At 37.0% G+C, this 18,683-nt stretch overlaps 1 protein-coding gene across 1 annotated transcript in view; it reads left to right on the top strand.

The window, feature by feature from the left end:
• Positions 1 to 741: 741 nt before the first annotated feature.
• syndig1l (synapse differentiation inducing 1-like) overlaps positions 742 to 18,683 on the top strand; it is a 36,557-nt gene continuing 18,615 nt past the window's right edge. Inside the window, exons 1-2 of the mRNA XM_051138117.1 lie at positions 742 to 1,549; positions 7,515 to 8,110. Of these exons, the coding sequence (XP_050994074.1) occupies positions 7,634 to 8,110 (477 nt within the window). The 5' untranslated portion in view covers positions 742 to 1,549; positions 7,515 to 7,633. The remainder of the gene's footprint in view (positions 1,550 to 7,514; positions 8,111 to 18,683) is intronic.

The following is an 18,683-nucleotide window of genomic DNA, read 5'->3' as shown; positions in this document are numbered from 1 at the left end:
TATAATTTAACATTTCAAGTTGAATAAACTTTTTTTGAGTTGACTGAACTTAAAATTTTAAGGCAGCCAGGTTACAAATTATTTTAAGTTGACTCAACAAATAGTTTTTTACAGTGTACCCACAAGGTTGGGTTAAACATTTAAATTCGATGGGTTTGTCCATTTTTCACCCAGCGCTGGATTGTATTTAACCCAGCATGTTTAACATGTAGTAGATATGCCTTTAATAAAGTAATAGGGTTGACAGTTTTACTGTTTATTTAGTCATTACTTGCCATGTGCTAAGATAATGAAACTAAAATGTGTGTGTGTGTGTGTGTGTGTGTGTTTTTTTTTAAGATAATTCAGTTCTGGTATTTTACAAATACCTATTTTCAATAGCAATCTTCTTTACTGTACAAAATCGTGGTTTAACCATTTAGAGATTGACCCCTACTGACAACAAGAGGAAAAATATAATAAAAAGCCACATTGTATTCTGACAGAATGTTGTCATCTTTAATAAAACTGGTCAACTAGATCCTAAATGTTAATCTAATCTATCTATAAAAGCAATTATCTATAAATACATTTTAAAAATACTTTTCATAGTCATTGTTTACACAGGGACACAAAAGACTCCCTTTTCATAAAACGATCCAATCATGTCTCTTCCTCTTAAAGGGTTGTCCCTTTATAGGCTACAGTCCATCTACACTCCTTTTCCATACATCTTTAACTACTGGAAAAAATAAAGAAATACTTTGCTGTAATATTTATCGTCAATGTCCCCACCGGAGCTTTCCTCACAAGATGTGAAATCGATAGGCTTCGCTTTATAGCCCTAAGATATCTTCCCACGCAAACCTGCCGTATTGTCTTTTATATCAGCTAGAGGAGAGTCAACGGAAACACATCGACGCACGCAGGACACATGGTACATATTTCGCGTCCTGTCTGGAGGGACGCACAACGGAAAGTCCGTTCGCTCCGTCACTGACAGCATTTTTACCTCGTTCTCTCAGAACGAAACATATTGACTTTTATGGAACGGGAATTTACAGCTTCGCACAGCAATAATCTGACTAAGGCGACTTGATGAATTCATACAGTAAAATCAAGGAGACAGAGAAATATTGTTGTGTGTTTAAAGCTTCTGACAAGAAAGTTCGCGCGGTCCCGAACAGCTGAACAGCTCTGCTGAAAGATGCGCGCCGACTCATACTACTATGAGGTGCGGTGTACAGTACGAGTGTTTTAAAGCTTTACTGTGTTGCTGTCAGGAATTTTACCTGCCTTTTTAAATCAGATATTGTCAAGGCGGATATCTGTTGCTCGAGAACTGCTTGAGTCACTAACGTTTAGCAGGCTGTTCATTGTTTCAGTGCTCGTGTTCATCCTTAGAAATCAGAGGTATTGTTGTTTACCGAGTTTACCGGCGCCTCACGGGCTTCTGCAATGCGAGACTCGGATTCAAATCGTTTGACATTTCTTTGGAAAGCCAGTCGACTGTCAAATTGTCACTGAGACAAATCGAATGAGCCGGACACCTGGATTGCTGAGTCGCAAGGTAAGACACTGACATTTACAAATAAGAGGCTAAAATTGGTCAGAAATATGGGCGCTTACATTCCAACTGTCTTCTGGAATTAACAGAGATTCTCTCTGTATTGTAAATACCTTGATGCATTATTGTTATGAGCTATACTGTAGCCTACAAATGTCTAAATTAGCTATAAGCAAGCCTTCAACGAGAGTATTAGTTTGAATACCTATAAAGTGCATTTTAAAGCTTTTTTATGCGCTCTTGAGTGAAAAGTTGTTTGGTTACAGATATACCATGCGCTTTTACTTATTTTATGTTGCCTAATTATCATTATTAAAGACAGTATTGATATGACAAATCGTTTTATGCATGATGCTTACGCAGTTTGTGTACAGTACCTACTCTGTGTAGTACACTACTGTCCAGTACAGTTTACAAGAAACAATGTATTATGCAGGCATATGTGGGTGTGCGTGTATGTGCTTTAATTTACATTAGCTTTCATCTTTGTGCATTAATTTTCATCTTTGTGAAATGTAGGATTATGGATCGTTCAGCTCTCATTTAGCTAAATGGTAATACTGTACTGCAATAGATGCCCTGTAATTATTCACTGTCGTCAAAGGGGAAAGGCACTCTGAAAAAGCAATTGTTCTCTAATCTTCCGGCTCTTTACCTTTCATCCACACGGTGCATGAGTCACAAGTCAGGCTGTATAGCTAAAAGTGAAACAACAACAAGAGATAATTATAAATATGCAAATTAAATGAAAGCTAGAGTACAAATAACCTCTTAGCATTACAAGTCCACATTAGTTTCTTTCTCCGGCCCTCCCTTGTACCAGCATTGTGCACCGGGGAGATTAAAGTGCATACATGAGTAGCAAAAGTTTCCATTATCCATTTTACCCAACACATTAACACTGCTAAAGTGTTTTCAGCCTCTATCCTATTAGAATTCAGAAGGGCCGAGACTCATAAGGCTTAATTGACTAAGACAGGGGGATTTGATTGCACCTCAGCACAAGGAGGAAGGTGCTATAATCAATGAGGAATGAAAGCATGTTGCATCTCTCTGTTTTTGGATGCCTTAAGATGGAGAAGAAATGCTGTTATGCATTGAACATTTGCTGCTTTATAACATTTTTTCTGCAATGGACATATTAAGTAAGACAACGAGGTCTATAAAGCGGTTGTTTGTTTCATTCTAAATCACTGTCATTCTGAGTCACTGCACCCATATGCATTAGTTTTATTTCTCTTGCATGAAAATGAAAATATTTGCATATTCATACTAATTACTGAGGAAACCTCCTGTGTTGTGACCCTCCTCATTAGTGACTTTTACAATCACGCTTAACCCTATTAGAGATAAAAACAGAAGAGCGGAGAATTCTGTGCATTGTCTGTTTATTTATTCACTGGTTTTAATAGATAAAAGGTCTTGTGTATATTGGTTTGATGTCACGTTTTGAGTGCTGTGAATCTTTGTGGGCTGACTGGATTCTAATAAGGTTATTTAACCACGGCCATTTCACTTTTACTTGCTCTTGAAAGGTAAACAGTGTTTTTTTTCTTCAATCACACTTTATTTCTGCCTGTACAGATGCTATTCAGATTCTCACTCTCACCTGACCTTGACAAAGGATATTTGCACACTTAACAGGTGTTTCTAGAAATGCAAATGTATAACTGCACACACACATCATCACAGTCATTATGAATAGCTAAATAGTGGTTGCCATGATCACCATTTAAAAAAGATGTTTCCAATTGGAATGTTTCCAGAAAGGGCTTTAATATTCCTGTGATGAGGTTTCATACAAAACACTTCCATGAAGTTAAAAAAGAAAGCAGAAGAGAAATGCACGTTTTTTGTGAATCTTAACTGATCTTTAATACGATTTGAAGGACTCTCTGACTCAATTCTGTGCAAGACAGTTATTTGTCATTTAGAAGACACTTTTTATCCTAAGCTGAATTGCTTCAGTCTAAATGATGAAATGAATCACAGGCAATTCTACTGTTCAAATGTTTCAACAGAGCAATTCTGACAAATTATAGCTGCCTACATACTTTAGTTTGCTCAGTTGAAAATAGACATAACTATAACATCATCTACAATAATATTGTCATGTGAAATTATGTAAAGAGGCACAAAATTAAAATGCTAGCTGCCTTCGACAATACCATTTCTGGTTCTGTATTACATTTAATTTAGTGTAAAAATCAATGAAAAACAAATGGACACTCATTACCATCTGCTTTCATTTGAAGGAAATATGCTGTTTCAGATTCACAGCAGAGTGGAAGTCTTTTGCGTAGGAATGAAACAAAAAGTTGAAATTAAAATTCCAGAATGATTTTTCACCAGTGCAAAACCAATTCTAAAACTATAGCTGTAAATACAGTTTCTGGCCTCTCAGCTACAAACAACAGCATATGCTTGCATGTTTCATAGGCCAAGGCCTGTCTCCCTTTAACAAGAAATGCTTTAAGGCCATGTGAAATTTCATATTTCCTACGTCCCAATGGTGGTTAGAACCTGGGGGATTTTTTTCTGTTTTCAATTGCCAGGGTGGTGCAGAGTACAAGCACAGAGTAGCAGAAATGGAAATTAGGTCTGCTGTGACATGCTAATGCAGCTCATACTGGCATACATGCACAGTTTGAGCAATTTTAGCATGGCCTGATTTTAATTATAAAAAACAATACTAAATAATGCCATCAAATGATTAATGACTAAAAGAATGAATTTAATTAGAGAGCAAAGACACCATAAATTATAAAAACATAATTTAAAAATATTTTATATAAATAAATAAATAAATGCGGTAGCTGTCGTCTTATCCGTCTCATTTCTTTTTGACGTTATACAACTTAATTGCTTTAGTCTTACATAACAAGCCACGGAGTCCATGCACACGCTATTCATTCTCTACCACTTGTATCTTTCACCACAAATAGACTTTGTTTTATTTAGGCAGGATGAGAAATGATGACTAGCATGGGAGAGGAAGCCAATGGATGTGAGGAATGGATCTGCACCAGCCACTTTGTTGAAGACGCAGGTCGAAACTGTCCAGAAATCAATGCAGTGTGTGAGAGAGGGAGTTAGAGAGAGATTGACATTAAAACTGAGAAGGCTTCTAGAATAACTAATCATCAATCTATTCCCTAATTCATAATTTGATCTCTAGAGACTAGAGCCTCTTTTCATTAGTTAGCTCTGATGGTGTAGTATTATTGCACTGGGAGGCTGTGCTCAGTAGATGCTGACTGTGTTGAAATGTGTATTGAGAATTGGGGGAGCTCAAACAATCTGCGAAGCATGAAGTCAGCATTCCTTGACGCATGATCCAACATTTGACAATCCGCAGAGGCATTGGCACAATCAAATCAAAAGCTCTGAAATAATCTGGTTTCAATCTGATTGTGTTGCTATTTTAATCACAGATTAATGAGGAGAAGGTAAGAGAGGGCACACCAGCCACTGCAGCCACATGCTGTTTTCTCCAATCACAGGAGAGTTATGACAGGATTTAGATCTGGGTACAGTTGATGTGCTCAGTTAAAGAGCATCATAAACCTGCAAGACTATTTAACTTCACATCAGTCAGACATTAAAGATACTGATAAATATTAATCTCAGGATCAAACGGTACACCTACAGCCCACCCACTGACCGTCTGATATGCACTGCGCACAAAACTGGAAAGCAGTTTCTCTATCTGGCAAGCGCTAATCTGATTGGGTGACTTTACTCCGCTTGCCGGAATAAGGGGACATACGTTTTTTTTTAATCAGTCCACCACGAAACCAAGTCATGTTTACAAAGCCAGACTGATGCAATGAGGAAAAACTAATCAATGATTAGTGATATAAAATCTTTGAGAAATACACAGCGTTTAGACGCAGAAAGGTTTCCGTAAAAAAAAAAAAAAGTATGATCACTAATTAATCGACTAATTAATTGCTAATCATTTATTGATTCATCAATCTATTTCAGCACAAATGCGTTTCATAATCATGTGAGCAGATGGTGGACACACTGCCTCATCATGATTGTAGTCATAGAAAGCTAGAATGCACCATAGCTCATGTGCTGCATAACACAAATGTGCACGTAAAAGTAAAAAAAAAATTAAAAGAAAACCATCTGGTTTGCATTGCTGTAGCTCAGACAGTATACCATTCATCGGTTTGATTCCCAGGGAATGCATGGGGTATTGTATACATTCAATGCATAGCAAGTCATTTTGGATAAAGGCGTCTTCCATATGCATAAATGTAAATGATTAATAACAAACTCCATGAACAGCAACTGCCTACATATTTCCACTAAAATCGCAGTACTACGTAAGCTTCTGGTACAGTACTCTCACAGCAAACTGTGATAGCACACTTTGGACTTTTTGTCATATTTCTGATTACTGCCGCAAATAATTACATTATATACATTCATAAAGGATTAGTTAGGAAGGAAGAAACATTTCTTAATAATTTAGTCACCCCCATGTCATTCAAGATGTTCAAGTCTTTTTTTCTTTAGTCAAAAAGAAATTACACATAAAGGTTCTAAAAGGGTGATTTTGTAGTGATGAAATAGAAGAACCATTTTTGGTTCCCCAAAGAACCTTTCAGTGAAGTCTTAAAAGATCAATTTTGAAAAACATTTTAAGAATCATTTGAGAATTTACATCAAGAATTAATTTTTTCCTCCAACTTCAAAATCGTCTGACATCGTTGTTTTACCTTTTCTTGTAAAGGGCGTTTGACTTTCTTTGCGCGTTAACTTTGTACATATAAGGTTAGTACTTCTGCCTATGTCATGCATGCATGATTTCACAATGCTTGAGGTTGAGCTAGTGCAAGACAAGCATTTGTGGTTAAAAAGTACATAATTTTTATATTTTTGTAGAAAATGACTGATCGTTTCACTAGATAAGACCCTTATTCCTCAGCTGGGATCGTGTAGAGCCCTTTGAAGCTGCACTGAAATTGCAATTTAGAACTTCAACCGTTGGGCACCATTTAAGTCCACTATATAGAGAAAAATCCTGGAATGTTTTTCTCAAAAACCTTCTTTTCCTTTCAACTGAAGAAAGACAGAAATTAACATATTGGATGACATAGGGGTGAATAAATTATCAGGAAAGTTTCATTAAAGTGAAGTAATTCTTTAACTACTGATAGTCAAAAAACTGCTAGTTTTCTGAGATATGTCTGTGAAATCATTTATTACTTTTAGAAAGAGAGAAATCTGAGGCAATAGTGTGCACTATTGCCTCAGTGTACAGTTTGTTCTGTACAGCCATTCACAAGATTGACCTCCAATTAAAGACAAAAGAAAATGACATAAAATGATAAATAAAATCTACAATGTGTACCAGACATGCCATTTAGCCAAAGGTCTGCCTATGTTCCTTTCAGTTCAATTCTGGATAGCCAGTTAGGCATTTAGGATGGGTCATTAGCCATGTTTGAGTTTGCCTTTGTAACAAAGATGTCTACTTTACCTTCATGGCATATGAACTCTCAGGCATGGCCATCTAGCAGAGTTATCAGCGAGTGTCATGGGGCAGCAGAATGAAGTTAATTGAAATCTGCCTGATAACCACATTTTATCTGCTGAGTGGAGGGGAATGAGACATGATGGTTTTTGAATGTGTACGAAACAGCAGAAAAGCAGAGAGATGCACTCTCTCTCAGACTGACATGTACAGTCACTCACTACTCTGTTGCAAAGCCCTTCAATCTGCATTATTTATGTCACAGTCCCTAATAAGAGTCTTCACAGATCAACTGTAGCTTAAGCCACTCTTTGTGCCACAGACATCATTGTGTTAACTGCATGACTGCCTTCCTACTGTCCAGCACCTGTCTATTCTGCCAGTTCGGTCTTATTAAACTTTCCTCTGCATGTGCTCAATAGTCCATGTCTTTGCCTCGCGCTCCCTCACTTTTCTCTCCTCTCACTCCTCCTACAGCTCACGGCCTATTGAACACATTAGCACCTGTCACATCAGTCCAGCCAAGGTCATCGCTCCTTCCCTTCATTCTCCATCCGGCTGTTAAACACCAAGTCCCGGCGCTCTGCTCTTCTACAATGGAGAGCCTAAGTGAGCTTCAGAACCCTCTTCTGGATAAGAACAGCAAGCATATGGTGATGGCCGACTACGGCTATGGGGGCGACTTCCACAGCAACCAGTATCAGGAGAACATTATAAACTACTTTGTTACCGGTGGAGGTGGAGGTGGTGGTGGTGGCGGCGGAGGTGGGGTTGCCGTCACGGGAGGAAACGGCAAGGCTAAAGCCCAGTTACTGGACGCCACCTCACTTCACTTGGCGGTGGAGGCCTTTTACAAGCCTAACTTCATCCTTTACAAGGACGACGTGAGCGGCAAGGGCAAGGATTACAAAAGCGAGTGCTGCGAGACCACCTTCATGGAGAAGAAAGACAAGGACGTAGCGGTGGAGACCCCCAGTACGGAGGACCCACAGGCTAAACTGCTGGACGAAAACGAGGTGAAAATCCAGACGGTGTCTTACGAGGTGGAGGAAGAGGAATACGTTGAATATGAGGTAAGGTTTCTTTGAAGATGCTGAGCCTGAACTTGTTTTGTTTTGTATGGCTGGATTAATCCATCAGGTCCTTGACAGGTGGCCTTAAAGCATCGCAGCTCAATTCTCCCAGGGAACACCAGCTTCTAGTTATAGCCTGCTCTACAATATAAGAGTCTATTTGGAAAGGCTTCACATTTTAGAAGCCTGTCCTCCAAAGGTTTAATTTTCTATTTGGGGTTTGAAATTGCTGTAAAACATCACTTTATGCTCTAGCAACATCTGCTGGCTCTGTTGGATCATCTGTGACAACTACCACTTCAATTTCTCACAGATAGGCAAGAGCTAATGAGAGGGGCTGGGCAACGTTCAGTGCCGCTGATGGGATGTAATAGTGCTGGATGGGGGTCCGTCACCCTTGAAGCTCAGTGAGAGGAATATGTATTCAGATCATGTCCAGGTTTCTGGGCCTTTCAGCGTCTCACAATGGATGTAGCTCCATGCTGAGCAGCACCGGCGCGCACTGCGGTTGTCAGATGATATTAAAGACATTCTCTGCATGTGGGCATCTGGACCTCTGCGGCCCATTCGGTGTGGTATATCTTCATGATATGTGCTGTGGGTTACAGTACATTACAAAATATTAAAATGAATTTACCTCCCTAAAATGTAAACAATTTGAGCATATAATATTAAAGGGACAATGCACCCAAAAATGAAAATTCTGTCTTTAGTTTCTTATGTTGTTCCAAACCCGTAAGACCTCCGTTCATCTTCAGAACACAAATTAAGATATTTTTGATGCAATCCTGCAGAGAAAGCAACTACCACATACTTCAAGGCACAGAAAGGTAGTAAGGACATAAAATAGTCCATGTGACATCAGTGGTTCAACTGTAATGTTATAAAGCTATGAAAATGCTTTTTGTGCGCAAAGAAAACAAAAATAATGACTTTATTTAACAATTTATTTTCTTCCGTGTCAGTTTACGCTATGGGTTCAGGAGAGTATGACTCCTGAACAAACGGAAGACGACGCATGCTGTACATAAAACAGACTTTGTATATGTAACATGTCTGAAGATTTCGACAGCCTTACCGAAGATTTTTTGCCCAGCCTCACTTATTTGAACCAGAATATGCAGACGATGACCTAATAGGGATGGACGTTCTACATTAGAATGCCGGTTCCTACATCAGCAGCAATAAATACATGCCAAGAAATTGTTGAATATAGTTATTCTTATTTTCTTTGTGCACAAAAAGTAGCTTCATATTATTACATTTGAACCACTGATGTCACATGAATTATTTAAATAATTTTTTTGGCCTTGAACGTGTTGCTGTCTATGTAGGGTCAGAAAGCTCTTGGATTTCATCAAAAATATCCTAATTTGTGTTCCAAAGATGAACGAAGGTCTTACGGGTTTGGAACGACATGAAGGTGAGTAATTAATGACAGAATTTTCATTTTTGGGTGAACTAACCCTTTAACAGAACCAAACTGAGCAATTAAAAACAAACAAAAAATCAATACTAAAAACTAAAAAGTCAATTTAGGCATCCCAAATTCTCTTGCAGCAATTAAATGTTTAATTTTTAGTTTATTTTATCAGTTATCTTCCATAAAAATTCAAATAAATATTACCCAGTATCAGACAGAATTTTAACATCAGTGTATTAGTATTTTTATTATATGGTGGGTGACATTTCTCATGTCTCAGATTTAAATGTGAATAAACAAGTCTCCAGATTCCATCTGGGGCTGAGTTATGTCAAATAAAAGTCATTACAGTGAGCAAGTGTGAGATCAGAACGATTCATCTGAATGGCTAATGATTCATAAGGTTCACAAGGTGTCTTTACATCTCATAATAGGATATTCATGAGCATCCTTTGAGAGATAATTCTACAGTGCATTAGTAACATCCCTGTGACATTGAGGCTTGTGTTTCTTCATTTGTATTCTATAGCTTTAAGAACCCTCTGTTCTTCCTCTGTGGCAATGATAAAGTGAACTCGGGAGTTTGCCTCTAGAGACACCTCTGTTGTTCCCATTCGTGTTCTTTATTCTGAGTGTTGTGAAATATATCTTGTGTGTAACAGAAAAGTGTGAACTGTGCCTCCTCGCTCTTGGAAAATACACACACACACATCTGTCAGAGTTTCTTGTTTGAGGGGGGATTGACGGCAGAACTTGTTTGGAAGATCTCCTCTAGTGAAAAAGAGCCACTAATGGTCCTAGTATTGTTGCTTAGAAGTAACAGAATGTTATGAAATCAGTACTCTATCTTCTCAAACCCCAATTTAAGGCCTTTAAAGCCAATTTAGTTCCTTCTCCTGAGATTTAATCACCTCTTAAAAAAAATTCACGGAGGACAAATTATCCAGTAAGTGTTAAATAACAAATTGTCACATCGCCTTGAATAGGGAAGTGTTGAAATGGCTAAACTGCAATTTTTAAAAAAAGATTCTCATAAGGGCGTATTAACTTAAGAATTCTCAATGAGCCTCATTTAAATGAAAAGATGATGATGATTTTGATAGAATGTTTATGCACATTATGCATGTTGCTTTTGATAAGATGTACTTAAATGGTACAGGAATCTATATGCAATATTTTGCAAATCTCAAAATGGATATCTATTTTTCATACTGTACATTATAATGTTAGGATGCCAAAATTCACTTGAATGTAAATAGTTAGCTTTTTATTTAGACAAAGCAATATAGAATTTTAATATCCACCATTTACAGATTATTGGCCTTAACATGAAAATAATTATCCGCTTATCAGTGTCAAGCCAATTTTAAAATGCCTCTATTATGCCGTTTACAATATCGCCTTTCATGCAGTGTGTAATGTAGCTGTATGTGAATGTAAACTATCTGCAAAGTTGTAAAGGTTAATGTTAGTGTCTCCCAAAATAAAGAATCGACTCCGTACAGCCTAATCGAGTCTTTAATCTCAGGGAGTTCAACGTGTGATTCACAAAACGCTTGTTCTTGAAAGATGGCTCAGTACCCAGTTTATATGGACCAGCTGGCTGCAATGAATCACAACCTGTAAGTATTATAAATAATAAATATTTGTGTTTTCTATCGAGCGTTCAAAATACAGAACTATGGCAATGGGTGTATTGTTTGTCAGACACGTGCTATACGTGGTAGACCAGTCACAACAGACTGGACCATCTGACTAATCAGAGGAGAATAGGCCCATGGAAAGGAGGTTTTTAGAGAGATTGAACCTTAGAACTGCTTCGAACGAATCACTTGAGAATTGTTGGAAAATGCAGTGATATTAAAAGCATGTTTTTGACCTTGCATGCATGGAAACCTGTTGTAGATACTCCCAAAACAATATCAGGAACCTTAAAAATGACATAATAGGGGCACTTTAATATTGGTGCATCCCTAGTTACATTAATTGCATAGACTATGCCACATGTTGTGACTAATGGAGAGCTGTGATACCAGGCCCGGTTCTATAGGGGTGCTAAGTAGCCTCAAACAAAATCAATAGCACCCTTAGTTGTAATAATAGCATTTAATTGCAGATTTGGCAAACTATCCAGTGCGTTATGGTTCGTGCTCTGGAGATCGGTTTCTATTTCAGCATGTATTTGCAGCGTTGAGCAATGCCACAGATATTTTTTGATTTCTTGAACGTAACAGCGAAACAGGTGTTGTGTTCAGCAAAATGTCATAAATCTAACAGATTATAACAATTGTTGTGCAGGGAACTTCATTGAATAGATTAATATAGGCAATTAGGCACAGAAAGAAAGAAAATCAATATGAAATGTAAAAAATTGAAATGAAATAAAAAAACTAAAAAACTAAAACTAAACTAACAATAGTTAGGAAAACCTAACTGAAATAAAATAATAATCATCAAAAATAAATAATCGTTTTCATAATCATTACATTCTCATCCCGGCGCAACCACCTGAGTGCACTGTGAAAGGTATAATCAGGAATTAGGGACGATCTATGCATGGGAGATTGAGAGGGAAATTTACCTACCATATTTGCATACTTTTATCATCTGATCATGCTTTTATAATCTCACCATGCTTTAATTTTGTGTCGCTAGAGGTTTAAATATATATTCAAGTATAAAATAAAATAGAAATGTGTTCACAAAATAAAAACTAAACTAAAAATGAGAAAATAAGTAATGAAACTAATGAAAAAAACCTTTATAGCAAAATGGAAAAATGCATTAAAGAAGTTCACTTTCAGAACAAAAATTTACAGATAATTTACTCACCCCCTTGTCATGCAAGATATTCATGTCTTTCTTTCTTCAGTCGTAAGAAATTGTTTCTTGAGGAAAACATTATCTCTATTTCACGAGTTCACGCTTACATATAATTAGCCGGAGTATAGTAATGCATATTTGGCGTGCTGTCCGGGGAAGGGCTCCGAGCTCGGGAATGGCCCGAACCCAGAGAACCCCCCTAGGTGTAGTGAGAACTCGTGTGAGGAGTGAGGAGATGGGGTGGTGGTGGGATGCTGATAAACCATCAGATGGATAGAGGCAAGTTCAGCTGTACTTAAATTGTAGCGTTGATTAACTTGAGTGAACTCCTCTTGTGGTAATTAGGCTAGGTATCTGACGCGCTCCTCCCGAACCTTGTTAATAAAACATCATTTAGTGGACTTCAATAATGCCCCCAAGTTTGAACTTCCAAAATGCAGTTTAAATGCAGCTTCAAATGGCTCTAAACGAGCCGAGGAAGAAGGGTCTTATATAGCTAAGCGATCGGTCATTTTCTAAACAAATTGACAATTTATATACTTTATATACTTATACCCGAATGCTCATCTGTCTCGTCTCTGCGATGCGCATGCGTAGTCTTTGTAATACGGGTCAATACAGTTAGGGTGTGTCGAAAAACTCATGCCTCGTTTTCTTCTTCAACATGAAAATCGTCCTAAATCGCTGTTTTACCCTTTTTTGTAAAGGGCGTTTGATCTTCATGTAAACACTGGGTCGGCACTTCTGCAGCGATGTAGAGGTTAAAAAGTATATAAATTGTACAAATTTTTTCAATCATTTTGCTAGATAAGACCCTTCTTCCTTGGCTAGGATAATTTAGAGCCATTTGTAGCTGCATTTAAACTGCATTTTGGAAGTTCAAACTTGGGGGCACCATTCAAGTCCATTATATGGAGATAATTCCTAGGGTTAATAAGGTTGGAGCACCTTCACTAATTTAAGAAGCACTCCCAGCAATTTGATTCTGGAGCCGGGCCTGTGTGATACGCTCATTATAATTTTATGAATGATGACTGATAAATTACACTAAAAAGTAAATTAAGCATTTTCATTTCTACAAGCGAATATAGGCATCAGAACATAATGGATATTTGATTTGAGAGTTTTTAACTTTAAGTTAGTGTTAGATAACAGTAAAATTAATATGTCAGATTAAAAATTAAAATGTATGATATTAACCCAACATCAACCAATAAGTAAATTAAAAAAACAACAACAACAAACTGAATATCAGTCCATAATCAGAATGAGCCCTAATACTAGCAACCTATCATAACCTATCATGAAGTATATGTTTTCAGTATGATCAGTTGTAGATGCCCTGAAGCTAGTTTGCTAATGATCTAACAGCTGGAGTGCCTTTGATGATTGGCAATCTGTAGCACTGAACTTTCCAGTCAATAATATCATTAGTTTCTTTTGCCATCCATTTGATAACATCTGCCTTCGCGCACCATCTGTGTTACTGTTCCATCGAACAAATAATTGTCTTTCAGTTGTTAGTGCAGTCATTATATTTGAGCAAAGTTTTCAGAGATTGTACATGTGTCTAATAGGTCAATCTTTGTTAAAATGATAGGAAACGACTGATAAAACATGCAAAAAACTTTTCACTGTCAAATTCGATCCCTTATAGAAAACAGAACTGAAACTTTTCCCTTCCGAGAGCCGTTTACCACCAAAAGCAATACATTTCTGTCGCAGTTGTGGAGATGTTTAAATTCAATTTACTAAGCACAGAAAACTTTTGCTCTGTGAAAAAGGCTGCATTGGGTTTTCTGTGTACAGTTGTATACTGTCAAACTGTCTTAATTTCTCTCTTTCCGCCTCGCAAACAAACTCTCACGGTCGGAATACGGCCTCACAAATATGTCCTTTATGACGAATAAGTTCTTCAATCTCTAATCATATTCCACTGAAGCTTAGATGCACCTGCAGTTTCCAGCATGCCGGATGCCAGGCTTGGAATGAATTTCAGGGCCAAGTCAAAACATCAGCCGCTTATGTGGTTTTATATAAAGCTCCCAAAAGACATGCGATAAAGCAGCCTTCGGGGAGCAAGCTGAATCAAAAGGCAAAGTATTATTTTGAAAACATCATAATGTAAATATAAGTTAATGACTTCCAGGCTTAGCTGGGTATGAGTCCCCCAAAAAAAAATTAAATAAAAAAGTAAAAAGCTGATCATCATTAAAATCCGGTTGTACTTATGTTGCCACAGCGTCAGAATCAAGCGCAACCGTTACATTGAACGACTAATGGTGTTTCTCTTACGCTCCTCTGTAGTCTAAATGAAAAGCTCTGGCACCAGGCAATTAATTAGTCTTTAAATTATTAAGACCCACAGAACTCTGTCAACACTAACCCATTCTTAATCTCATTACTGCTACATTGTGGGCGAGAGGGTACGCCGAGTTCCCAGGTGATCAAAGGCTATTTACACAGACTGAAGATAAATGAGCTTGCTGTGTATCCCGCAGAAGATTAATTTATCATAACTGTTGATGGATAGGTTAGCAAGAGTAAACATTGCAAAATATAGTATTAATGTATATCAGTTAGAAGGTTGCAAATATCAATTACAAGAGTTTATCCCAGGCTTCTGTATCAAGCTGAAGTACCCATAAATTACCACTACAGCCTTGAGCTTTTTAAAATAATATTCCTTAAGCCTCTATCAACAAGAGTCAGCCATCAAACATCAGGTAAATCGCTGGATTCTGGAACGGAACAGAGTAATATGGCACATAATTATTATTCTTTTCACCATTTTCATGCCCTCATGTCGGCCTGATTATTTGCTCTGTGATTGAGAATCCCACGGTGGTCCTTGAACGCAGGTCATGCCATAAGTAAGTGTCTATAAATCAGCCTGGCTTATTAACCGCTCACTAAGTCAGTATTTTTTATTTGTCTGGCGTGCGCTGGATGTTAATCAAACCCCCCTGATGAATTATATCCTCACGACCTGCTCCTGAAATGCTGCCAGCACCTGGCATGACACAACTTAACTACTCTCCACCACGAGCCAACTGCTTATAATCTCTGAGTCGCCCCATTAAAAATGTATGCGGCTGTTTTCAGCGACGCTATGACACCTGCCGGGACAATGACCTCCCGACCACGTCGCTGATGCAGTTACTTGCCCCTTTGTTGGGATATAATTGCCTCAGAGAGCTTTTCACCTGACAGCTCTTTTATTCCACAACCCACCTCATCCTGCTTCCCTCCCCTGCACCTTTCCATCAGTTTACCGGTTGCTGTTTAGATCGCCTCATTCACTTTCCATCCTCAACATCAATTTCCATTTGTGCGGCTATCTCTACAGACTGCTCCGAGTTAGACAGATGTGAAGGGAGGCTGCGGCATAGAAAGAATTCATAAATTCTATGTTTGTGCAATTCGGAATAAAACAGCACGAGTTGAGTTTTGCTTTATGAAGGGCAAAGACCAAGCATGGACTAATTTCAGTTTAGTCTCACGGTGAAAAGTCTGGCCAAGAACCATCTGTTTGGACAGGAGGAGACTGCCTGAATTCAGAAAACGAAACAGAATATAGAGTTTTGTTTCTTGGATATCCAGTTACTTTGAAATCTCAAACAAAAATTTGGTGCCATTACACTGTGTTTGCAGTGATTCCACAGAAGAACCATTTTTGGCAGGGCTTTACAATGCGATCATTGCTCTAGCATTTGCGACTGAAAATTACTGTGTGCGTCTATGAAAAATATTTAGGAGCACCATGTGTGACTGACCCGATCAGCATATTTGTGTTTGTGCTGAGGGGAGCTTCAAAGGTTTCTGCATGTCTTTGCAAAGTTGAGTAATGAGTTCCTTTCATAAACAAAGTATAGAAAGGGTGTAAATAAGAGATTCATTGTGCAGTGTAGAGAGCTTCATTGATTATAATGGAACTTTGTGAGATCGCGATGAACTAAGATGAGTGACAGCTTTCAATAATTTGTAATGGAGTTTGTAAATGAGATATTGATTTAATACAACAGTTAAATAAACAAGAAGTTAATATTGTCTGACTATAACACTATTGCCTGATTTTGCTTTATTTCATCATCAAAAATAGTCAAACAAGTCACAACTGAGCCGCTGCGCATCTCCATTCAAACACAGCGGTGTTTCGTTTATGAATGAACATGCATTTTTAAAAGAATCTAGTGAGTCAGTGATTCAATTTCCCACTCATAAAGACAGTCACTTGCTTTAATCCTGAATGAATCAGCCATCCAAACGAATCAAGTGAATGATTCAGTAATTAAATCAGTGACTTGCCACCACCTACTGGCAGTTTTAGTTTAATTTTTAAAGCATTTTTTCAGTAATTAAATAATTTAATGATTCAGTATTCAAAATGTTATATTTAAATCATTAATCTTAACATGAGTTTATGAATTTGATTGCACTCATGCCATCTCTGAGCCTCATTAAACATATGAAAATACACCTACAAGCCACTTTTGTGTTCTTCTGTGCCACCTCTGTAGTAAAATTAATTTTGTTAATATTGATTTAATTTGATTGGTAACTTATTCTTGTTCTACTTGTTCTTATTCTGTTGTTTTAATTGCATACTTTTAATAAAGTTAGAAAAATCCCATTACAAAGGTATAAACAAAATTCCCCTGTAAATCACTTTAATGGGTAGGCAAATTTTTAGATCAGATTTTTTAAAATTATTGATTAGAAAGTGCTCCTGAAATTCTGACTGTGCTCCCAAATTTTTTTAGGTTAGGAGCACAAGAGCCCTGTTTGGTTCCCCAAAGAATCTTTTGAACAGTTTTTAAAAGAACCATTTTGAAGAACATTTTAAAAATCGAAAGAACTTTTTTCCACTATAAAGAAACTTTTCTGCATTTGAAAGGTTCCATGAATGTTCGATGCCAATAAAGAACCCATATTTTTTAAGAGTGAAACCTTGCAAACTTTGCCAAATACAAGAGTTCTTTATCAAAAGTGCTTGTTATATACACCTGCTACCTCCTGTTTTGAGGTAGACTTATTAAAAAAATAATTGGGCAGCAATTTGACATGTCCAGGCGCTTAAGAAAAATAGAGATGAGAAACTAAATTGCCAAATTTAAAAGAACAGATGTTGCTGATGCTGCTTGAATGTAGAAAACAAAACAGGATTTACGGTTTTGTTCATGGACATCCAGTTAATTTGAAACCTCAAAAACAAAAATCTGGTGCCTTATCCCTGCAAACTTTGGCAAATACAAGAGTTCTTTATCAAAAGTGCTTGTTATATAAACCTGTTACCTTCTGAACACAACTTTCCAAGTGGACTTATTAAAAAAAATAATAATTGGGCAGCATTCTGACACAACAGCCCCAAATGTCCAAGTGCTTTAGAAAAAAGGGAGATAAGAAACTAAATTGGCAAATTTGAAAGAACAGATGTTGCTGATGCTAAAAATAATTGTAATGGTATCACACATTTAGAGTTTTTTTTTTAGTTATAGTGCCCCCTAGCAATTTAATAAAATGTAAGAAAAATAAACACACTACCGTTCAAATGTTTGTGGGGAGTAAGATTTTATTTTAAAAGAAGTAATACTTTTCAGCAAGGATGCATTATATTGATTAAAAGTGACATTTCACATAAATGCTGTTGTGTTACATAATGGCTGCAGGAAAATTTAGCTTTGCCATCACAGAAATAAATTACATTTTAAATATATTAAAATAGAAACAGTTATTTTTAAATGCAAATATATTTCAAAATATTACAGTTTTACTGGTTGTTGTTGCTGTTGTAATTAAATTAATGCACCCTTGGCGAGCATATTAAAAACTTTCCAAAAAATAAAAAAATCCCTGAAAACTTTGTCATCATTTACTCACCCTCATGTCGTTCCAAACCTGTATGATTTTCTTTCTTATGTTGAACATAAAAGAAGATATTTTGAAGAATGCTGGTAATCAAACAGTTGACAATCCCCATCGACTCTATACTATGGAAGTCAGTGGGAATCAACAACAGTTTGGTTCTTCAAAATTCTGCAGAATATCTTCTTTTGTGTTTAACATAAGAAAGAAACGTATACAGGTTTGAAATGACACTGGGGTGAGTAAATGATGATAACATATTTATTTTTGGGTGAACTATTCCCATACCTGTCAACAATTGGGTTCGAAAATACGGGAAACCGAATTGGGGGGGGGAGTCAAAATAATAAATTATTATATTATTATTATTTATTATATCAATGTATTATATTAATTTAAACAATTATTATCAAACAATTATATTAATTTAGTAACATATAAATATATCTTAGTGCAGGCTAT

The sequence above is a fragment of the Labeo rohita genome, chromosome 20 (assembly GCF_022985175.1).
Source record: "Labeo rohita strain BAU-BD-2019 chromosome 20, IGBB_LRoh.1.0, whole genome shotgun sequence".
Taxonomy (NCBI): domain Eukaryota; kingdom Metazoa; phylum Chordata; class Actinopteri; order Cypriniformes; family Cyprinidae; genus Labeo; species Labeo rohita.
This window is presented reverse-complemented; position numbering and strand designations above follow the sequence as displayed.